General features: G+C 33.4%; 1 protein-coding gene across 1 annotated transcript; it reads right to left on the bottom strand.

Annotated features, from left to right (window-relative positions):
• Positions 1-6073: 6073 nt before the first annotated feature.
• Positions 6074-8653, bottom strand: LOC113855235 (probable disease resistance protein At4g27220). The gene has a single exon (XM_027486791.1). It carries the CDS (start codon positions 8651-8653, stop codon positions 6074-6076), a length of 2580 nt encoding a protein of 859 aa, XP_027342592.1.
• Between the last annotated feature and the right edge of the window lie 1556 nt (positions 8654-10209).

Genomic DNA, 10209 nt, shown 5'->3' with positions numbered 1-10209 from the left:
TATGATTGAAAATAAAAATAAAAATAAATGATTAATAAAGTTTGACTTTTCTGTTTTCAATATTAGTATTAGATCATTTATTGGAAAAATTAGGTTTTAAAAATATTTTATGAACGTTTAGAAGAGATATTACTTTATTTCTACAATTTTAAAGTTTGGATGAAAATTAAAAATATAAATAAATATAAGCATGCAGTGTAAATTAAAAGAAAAATTGAAACTGGTTTTAGAGAGAGATCGAACCAATAAATGAAAAATCCGAGTAATTTGGAGATCATCGTGAATTTGCTCTTGATTGTCTATAAGCATTGACTTCAAGTTTGACCTTTCTATCCTTCCCAAACCAAAATTTGACAATTTGGGACACTGCTGCAGAATTACATTCTCCAAAGATGACAATTCAACGTAGGCTTCTTTGAAAAACTCAAAAAATGATGGCAACTCTTGAAGATGCATTTTGGCCATTTCAGGAAATTCAATTACGGGTGGACCCACATCTAAAAGTCGTCAAATTTCTCTCAATTATTCGCAATAAAAAGAATAAGTAAAAATAATATTTTTCAATCAACATATAAAAGGAAGAAAATAAAATAAAAATAAGATAACATTTTTGTAACTAAAAGTAAAATTTAAAAAATAAATTTTGAAACCAAATTGCTTCTCATGTTTTTAAAAATATGATTCCAATATAATAATTTACCTCTTAGATATACCGGCCAATCAAATGCACATAGCTTGTTGGGACCAGAGTAACGGTATAATAACACACAACTAAAATAAGAGATGAAAAAAAAAAAAAGAGCTGAAAGAGAGATAATAAAAGCAACAGAAAATTATCACAGAATAAAAATTATACTATTCTTCTCTATTAAAATTTATCCCTCAAAATAAAGAACAACCACTACTAAATATATATGATTAGTGTGATACGAGAGAAGGAGAGAAGAAATTTTGGGATGATTTTAATTTGATGGACCCTTACCCTTTATATAAGTAAAGGAGGGGCCCCCACTTGAAGTTCCCACCGATGTGGGACTTCATTCCTAACAATTCTCCCACTTGAAGATTATGATTAAGTTAATCATATCTTCACACACATTCCTAATACATTACATGTTGCTTATATTTCTAATAGGCCATACAAGGACTGACACCATGTAAACTTGTCACTATTGACTGGCTTTGTCATTATATCTGCTATGTTTTCTTTAGTATGGATCTTCTGCATATCCACTCTTCCTTCTTCTACTACTTCACGGACAAAGTGGTATTGTATACCTATGTGCTTTGTTCTAGAATGAAAAGCTGGATTCTATGCAATATGCAAAGCACTCTGACTGTCACAATACACAGTAGTATTCTGCTGCTTGTGTCCAAGTTCCTCCAATAGCCTTTGAATCCAGATTGCTTCCTTACATGCCTCGGTAGCTGCCATGTATTCAGCTTCTGTAGTAGACAGAGCCACAACAGTCTGTAATTTAGACAACCAACTTACTGCTCCGCTAGCAAGTGTAAACACATAGCCAGTAGTAGATTTCCTTTTATCTAGATCTCCTGCAAAATCTGAATCAACATAGCCTTTGACAATAAATTCTGATCCTTCAAAACATAATGCAACATCAGAGGTTCCTTTAATGTATCTAAGGATCCTCTTTACAACATTCCAATGCTCTCTACCAGGATCTGCCATAAACCTACTGACTGCTCCCACTGCTTGTGCAATGTCTGGTCTAGTACAAATCATGGCATACATAAGGCTTCCCACCGCTGATGCATACGGCACTCGCGACATTTCCTTCCTCTCTGCTTCATCGCTGGGACTCATACTTGAGGATAATTTACAATTTACAGGAAGTGGGGTAGAAATTGGCTTACAATCTTGCATGTTGAAGCGTCGCAAGACTTTCAGTAAATAATTCTTCTGAGAAAGCCAAATCTTCCTGTCTTTTTTGTCTCGGTGAATTTGCATCCCTAAAATCTTGTTTGCTGATCCCAAATCCTTCATATCAAACTCCCTAGCCAATTGTGCCTTTAATTCTTGGATCCGATCTTTGTTAGGGCCTACCACCAACATGTCATCCACATACAACAACAAAATGATAAAATCATTTTCATCAAACTTATTGTAGTATGTACAATGGTCTGACTTTAGTCTGTTGTAACCAAGGCTAATAATGAAGGAATCAAATCTCTTGTACTAACATCTTTGCGCCTGTTTTAAACCGTACAGAGATTTGGTTAATCTGCAAACCAAGTTTTCTTTATCTTGTTCTTTAAAGCCTTCTGGTTGGAGCATATAAATTTCTTCTTCAAGTTCTCCATGGAGAAAAGCAGTCTTTACATCAAGTTGCTCAAGGTGTAAATCATGTGCAGCACACATTGCCAGAACAATTCTGATTGTGGTTAATCGGACAACTGGCGAGAATATCTCATTGAAATCAATGCCTTCTTTCTGAGCATATCCTTTAACCACCAATCTGGCACGATACCGCTCCACTTGATCATTGCCATCTCGTTTGATTTTGTAAACCCATTTACAACCAATAGCTTTTCGACCTTTTGGAAGTTCAACAAGTTCCCATGTATTGTTTCTATGTAAGGCCTCAATTTCTTCCTGCATTGCTGTCATCCATAAAGAAGCATCTGAACTCCTCAAAGCCTCATGAAAGGTTGATGGTTCTCCTTCTTCTGTTAGAAGGCAATATGCATCATGACTTGCCATAACATAGTCTGAGTGCCAAGATGGTCTTCTTATCTCACGTCTTATTTGTTGAGATTCTCCATTATTGGCATCATTTCGTTCTTGTTCTTCATGTTCTTGTTCTGCTTCAGAGGTGTCATTATCATTATATTTCCTTTCTATCACTACTGAAGTAGTGTCTTTAACAGGACTGTCATTTTTCTCCTCCTTCTGCAGCTCATTTTCTGCAAATACTACATCTCTGCTAACAACTACTTTGCGGGCAGTGGGATTCCACAAGCGATACCCCTTAACATTGTCAGCATAACCCAAGAATATACATTTCCTGGATTTTGGATCCAGTTTTGTTCTTTCTTGGGAATTGTACATTACGTACACAGGACATCCAAACACATGTAATGAAGAATAATTAGATGACTTTCCATTCCATATCTCCATTGGTGTTTTCAAACCAATTGCTGTTGATGGTGATCGATTTATCACGTAACAGGCAGTTTTAACTGCTTCTGCCCAGAAAGATTTGGCCACTCCTGATGTTCTCAGCATAGCCCTTGTTCTATCTAAGAGAGTTCTGTTCATCCGCTCTGCTACACCATTCTGCTGAGGTGTATAAGGTACTGTAAATTGCCTTGAAATACTCTCTTGCTTACAGAATGCTAGAAAATCACCATCTACATATTCTCCTCCATTGTCTGTCCTTAAGCACTTAATTCTTTTTCCAGTTTCAAGTTCTACTTGTGCTTTGAACTCCTTGAATACTGGAAACACATCTGACTTCTTCTTGATTGGGTACACCCACAATCTCCTGGAGTAATTATCAATAAATGATACAAAATATTTTGCTCCTCCAATGGATACTTCCGGTGATTCCCATACATCAGAATGAATCAAGTCCAGTATGTGTTTGTTTCTTGTAGTCACTTTGGCAAACTTCAATCTATGCTGCTTACTTGTCACACAGTGTTCACAAAATGGTAAGGTTACCGTTTTGAGCCCTGGTAAGAGATTATGTTCCGCAAGAATTTTCAGACCTCGTTCTGACATATGACCGAGTCTACGATGCCACATCAGTGTTTCATCTTCTTGACTTGTTGCAACTGATGCATCTACTTCTTGCAACGTATCTCCCAAAAGCATGTATAAATTGGTTGTGATCTTTTCTGCTTTCATCACTACCAAATTGCCTTTAACTACCTTCATGATCCCACCTTCAATGTGGATCTTGCACTTGAGGTCATCCAATTGCCCAATAGACAATAGATTCTTTTTCAAACCCTTCACATGTCGTACCCCTTGAATTGTTCGAATGGTACCATCATACATTTTCAATTTGACAGTACCAATTCCAGCAATTTCTAGGGCATGATCATTTCCCATGAATACAGATCCTCCTGAGATAGGTTTATAAGTAGAAAACCAATCTCGGCATGGAGTCATGTGCCAAGTTGCACCTGAATCCAATATCCAACATTCATGGAGTTGTCTTCCGCCTCTAGAATTTACTACTTCAATGTATAGAATTTCACCATCATCTGTGGTACTAGCAACACAACCTTGTGAGGTTGATGCTTCCATATTCTTCCTTCCTTCACTCTTCCTGCTCCAACAATCTTTCTTTACGTGCCCTCTCTTGCCACAGTTGTAGCATTTGAGGTTCTTCCTTCTCTGAGATTTTGATCTACCATGATTTTGGCTCCCACTGGAACCACGCTCCATTGATCTCCCTCTCATCATCGTCAAAGCTTCTGCTTGTTTACAACTTTACAGTCTGTCTTCCTTATTCTTTCGCCTGGATTCTTCTTCAAGAACTGCTCCGGCAACATCATCAAAGGATAGATGACCAATGATGTTGTTGTTTGTAATATTGATGATGAGTTGATCATATGAATCTGGCAAGCTCTGGAGTAGAAGTTCTGCACGTTCATTTTCTACAATGTTGAAATCTGAAGCTGTAAGTTGAGCAAACAGCGTATTCAGATTGTTGATGTGGTCCGTCACAGGTGTGGACTCACTCATTCGAAGAGTGTAGAGTTTCCTTTTTAAGAATATTTTGGTGTGAAGTGACTTGATCTCGTACAATTTGATCAGTGTGTCCCAAATCTCCTTTGCAGTCTTCTTCTCTGCAACACTAGATAACACTGAATCTGCCAATGCCAAGTGCAAATTGGCAACAGCATTGTTATCCATTTCTCTCCATTTTTCTTCTGAAATATCTGCAGGTCTGCCTTCAATTGCATCAAGAGAATTATCTTTTCTCAAAATTGCTCTTATCTTCAATTTCCACAGGGAGAAATTACTCTCATTAAATTTCTCTATCTCATATTTTGCTGCCATATTTTCTCTCTTTATTATACCGACTTATGCACTTCTCACTATGAATAGTATTGTCTACTGGAATAACACAGGTAGACCATGAACTAACACACCAAAAAATTTCCAGGAAAGAGAGGTGGGTCACTATAGACACTCTTAAATACCAAATTTTTCCTAGCCAGAACTTTCTCAGATAGCAGTTTCACACTACCAAACTTTTCCAGTAACAACTCTTTTTTGATGTGAAAGATCGGATTAAACCGCAATCACAAAGCATACTCAGAATTTTACCAACACTATTCTAATGACAATAGCAACGGAATAAACTAAACCAATAGCTCTGATACCACTGTTGGGACTAGAGTAACGGTATAATAACACACAACTAAAATAAGAGATGAAAAAAAAATAAGAGCTGAAAGAGAGATAATAAAAGCAACAGAAAATTATCACAGAATAAAAATTATACTATTCTTCTTTATTAAAATTTATCCCTCAAAATAAAAAACCACCACTACTAAATATATATGATTAGTGTGATACGAGAAAGGGAGAGAAGAAATTTTGGGATGATTTTAATTTGATGGACCCTTACCCTTTATATAAGTAAAGGAGGGGCCCCCACTTGCGATGTGGGACTTCATTCCTAACAACGCTCACCAATTTTGGTAGTCGAAGTAGGGTTAAACAAATTAATTGGATACGCTCTGGAATCTCATCATGCCTAAAGTAAAAAACGTTGTACAGATACTCACAATCTTCAATGTATATGTTCTTTAGCTTCCCAAATGAATCTGCACCATCGTATGAATATCTCCATATATATGTTACACTAATATTGGAGATCACCATTCTCTCCAAATTAGGACAAGAAATCTGCATATACACACACAATAATATATTATCACATTAATTAACATAATTACCAAATTAAATTATTTAGCTTTGGAATTGTAATGAAAGGCAAAACAGTATAAGCAAAATTAGTAATTTGTAATACTTTAATGCCTCAACGTTGGACTTCAAATATTTACATACCTTGTAATCAATAAGTGAGTCTTAAGAAAAAAGCTTATAGAAACATGATAATGCAGGAAGTCCTTGTAACGTTAGAGACCGTAATTGAGGAAATAATATTATCTTCTGTCTTCCAACCACAATTGCCTCAATGAGTTTGCACTCTGAAACTTCTAAATCAACAAGATGAGGAAGACCTTCGATCATTGACTCTGAGAAGAGACATTTTATTTTATGGCACTGCTGTACTTTGATGACTCTTATTTTCAAGAATGATTTTTCATTTAGAGAACCATGACATATATGCTCTAAACTGCTTACATTGTCGAGAGACAAAGACTCCAAGTTAGAAAAAGCATCAATGTGATGATCATCACTAGAGCTCCTGGTTATGCATTTGATTTCAGCATTGTTTTGTACAAAGAGAGATTGTAGATGCTGAAACCCATCACTGTCCAAATCACTCAATACATTTTGGACACCATTAAGTTCATCTAAGTATAAGACATCAACATTTTTCATCATCCCTTTAATCCCATCCTCCAATCGCAACCTTCGGTTGAGCTTGAGTTTCAATGTTTTTAACCTACGATCACCATCATGGGTCTCACCCCATATATCCCCAATGAAAATCGTGTATGATTTAGGTTTTTCAAAGTTATGGTCCATTGGCCATGCTTGAGGATCAGGAACATACAAGTCTTCTATATAAGCCAAGTGATACAAGTTTGTTAGCTCTTTCAAGCTTGCATTTCTGTTTTCATAGTTGGATCTTTCAACTTCCCAATTGCAAAAGGAGTTTCTCAAATATAATTCTTCTAAACTAGTTAAGTTTGACAGAACATTGGATGGAATCACTTGGAGATATGTGTCTCTTAAATCTAAGATTAGCAACTTCTGAAGCTGTCCAATTTCTCTAGGCAATTGTTGGATTCTACTTCCGAGGAAGACAAGAATTTGTAGGTTTGTGAGCTCACCAACTATAGTTATGTCTCCCAATTTGCAATTGTACATGGATAATGCTTGAAGGTTCTTTAACAAACCAAAACTAGAAGGTAGTTTTGAACAATCAAAGCTAATAAGTTCTAATACTTTCAGAAGTTTAGTCTCATCAAAAAATGAATTTGGAACCTGCATTGAGGGATTGTCAGTACTTAGTATAATCTCTTGCATGTCTGGACATTCCAATCTTTCAGGAACTTGTGCATCACTCACAATAGTCATGTTGCAGAAGCGTAAACTTCTCAGCCATTCTTCAGGTGGCCTCCATTCTGTAGAAATCACTGAAGCTTTTAGATCACTTTGAGCTATTGAATAAGCAGTGTGCCATATCAAGTCATTTATTTTGATAGTTTCCTTTTCATCTTCAACCAGAAAACCATAGGCCTTAAGATCACTAATTAATGAATCACACCTACTTCTTGCAGCTTCGAATGTATCAAAATTTTTGAATAAGCTTGCCAACATGTCTACGTATATACTATGCTTGTTCACGGCTCTCCTTGCCCTGATGGTAAGAATCAAGAGCAAGAATTTGTGTTCTTCACTCTCTAAACTATTGTAACATAGTCTTATTGGTGCAACATGTTCCTTTAGCTGCATCAAGGCATCTTGCAAAGCTTGCAGATCTTTCTTTCCTAATACCTTGGTTATAGCAAAAAGTGCAGGAGCTAAACATTCACAACTTTTCACTATTTCTGTTATTATGGAACTTGCCTCAGAATCTTCAGCAATGCCTCCAACCATCTTTTCAAACAAGCTCTGGGCCTCTTCTTCTAGCAACACTTCTAGTTCAAACACCTTAGCCTTAGGAACACCCATCAAAATTTTTATGAAATCCAAACTTTTTGATATTAGCAATAATTTACACCCCTTATGTTCATCACCCAGAGGAATTCCAATTTCGTCCAAATCAAATTCTTGAGGATTCAGTTCCCCCCACATCTTAATGATTATAAGAATCCTTTTCTCTTTCTTTATTCTAAGACGCAATCTATTTCTTCTTTCCACATGCATTTCTCCATTAAACTGGAGACCCAATATAGCTTCAATATCTTCTTGAACTTGTTCAACACTTGGCTTCTCAGCTACATCAATGATAACCACTTTGAACAAGTTCTGTTCTTCTTTTGCTTGCTCTCCAACCTGTTTGGCTAGTAAGGTTGTGCCTCCACCACCTATCCACCATACTCCAACTGTTTGGATAAGAGGGTCATTCAGGGCCTCCATAATATCATTTATAATATCTGCTCTTGATTTTGGGGCCCTATTATCTTTTGGTGGTTTTACTAATAGATGGAGATTACCTTCTTCTTGTAATTGGAACATTTCTTGCATCATCTTTCTTGCTTGTTTGTTGACATTGTACCACCATAGGAAATTTGTGCAAGAACTTTTTCCTTCATAGTAGTTCACAAATCTATTCACTTGTCCAAAAAATTCATCAATTTTTTTTAACCACTTACTTTTAGCCTGGAATTCCTCAGAATCCCAACAAGTAAGATTTTCTTGAACCCTTTGTCTTTTTTGTTGCAGATTCTTGACTTCGTTTTTGAGATTCTCCAGAATGCTTTTATAGGAAATCAAGTTACCCAATTGACGTGCAACACTTACTACTTTCATGTTTTGAATAATGTGCAAATTGATCTGGCCAACTATCACTGCCAAAAGAAAAATATCATTTTAAAATTAGCTTCTACTAATATAGATTTATTCTAACAAAAATAGAATTGTTAGTATAAATACTTTAATTTTGTACTGATACATAATTATACTAACATATAATTTTATTAATATAAAATATTAATATATGCTATTAATATTTAAATATTGATATGTTGCATCGTTTATAATGTACACTTTTAAAATCTTTATTAATAATTTACTTTTTTTAGAAACATTAGAAAAGTCATTTCGACTTACTGAAAATTGATTATACTAGTTTAAAATATGTTTAATCAAATAATTTTGTTTTGTAAGATGATCGAAATAGGTGTTACTAGTGTTCTTAAACACTACTTTTTCGTTAGTAGTTAAAAATAGTTTTTTTTTTTAAATTTCTATTATTTTTAACAATTATTTTTTTTTACTTTGATATTTCTAAAATCTAATAATACCTTTATCTCTTTCACGTTCAACTTTTTAAACCACTTTTGTTATTAAATCTTATTAAAATATAACAAAATTATTAATTCTTATTTTCTATAATATAAAAGTATCAAAATGATAATATAAATTATTTTATATCATCTCATTTTATTTAATAAATATTTTAAAATGAGATAAAAAATTATAATTATGTTATTTAAAATATATAATTATCCAATTTCAAATTGTAGACTAAAATTTAATGATGTCAATTTTTATCATTTTAAAAATTAACTGTAATTTTATGAAATGCTTTAATTAAATCAACTGGTTTTTCATCTTTTAGCTGCTAATTAACTTATCTACTAGTTTTACCAAGCACACCTTATGTTAAGAAAAGTTGTATTAATACTGATTAAATACAAATCTGTTTAACAATGAATTTCATTCACTATAATTTTGTTAATATAGTTCTTCGTCCCACAAAATTAATTTCATTCACCATAATTCCCTAATTTTTATTTATTTATATTTCAATCTCTAAAATTATATAAATTATTATTATTTTCACAAATAAATTTTCTTTATAGCTTAACTTATTATGATTGCCTCCATCAAATGATTATGTTTTTTAATTGAGAAATATCTAAGAAAATAATTATATTTATGTAATTTTTATAAATAATTTTGAAGCATTAAATGTACTTTTTTTAAGTGTTTCGTTATAAGTTGAGAAATTCGTATTTTCTACAAAGTCAGAATCCATTGATATCAAGTATTAAATTAGAGCACTTAAACTAATTAATTTTTTATAAAATACAATATGAACAAATCTAACTATTGAATTATCTTTATTATATATATATATATATATATATATATATTAATTTTCACATAATTTGGATAGTATGTGTTAAAGATAAGAACTTTAAAACTAATAATTAAATTGATTAAATTTATATTCTATGAAAAGTTATTAAATAATGTAAGTGTGCAAGTTTTATATATGGTGTTAATATATTTTACTTTCTTATATTAGGAGTAGGATTTTCTTATACTAGTGTAAGTTTAAAATTTTTTACATTAAATTT

Source organism: Abrus precatorius, unplaced genomic scaffold (assembly GCF_003935025.1).
Source record: "Abrus precatorius isolate BTA unplaced genomic scaffold, Abrus_2018 Scaffold1, whole genome shotgun sequence".
NCBI classification, from domain to species: Eukaryota; Viridiplantae; Streptophyta; class Magnoliopsida; order Fabales; family Fabaceae; genus Abrus; species Abrus precatorius.
This window is presented reverse-complemented; position numbering and strand designations above follow the sequence as displayed.

What these genes read in the sequence shown, in the direction of transcription:
- LOC113855235 (XM_027486791.1), bottom strand. Translation starts at nt 8,653, where the DNA reads ATGAAAGTAGTAAGTGTTGCACGTCAATTGGGTAACTTGATTTCCTAT.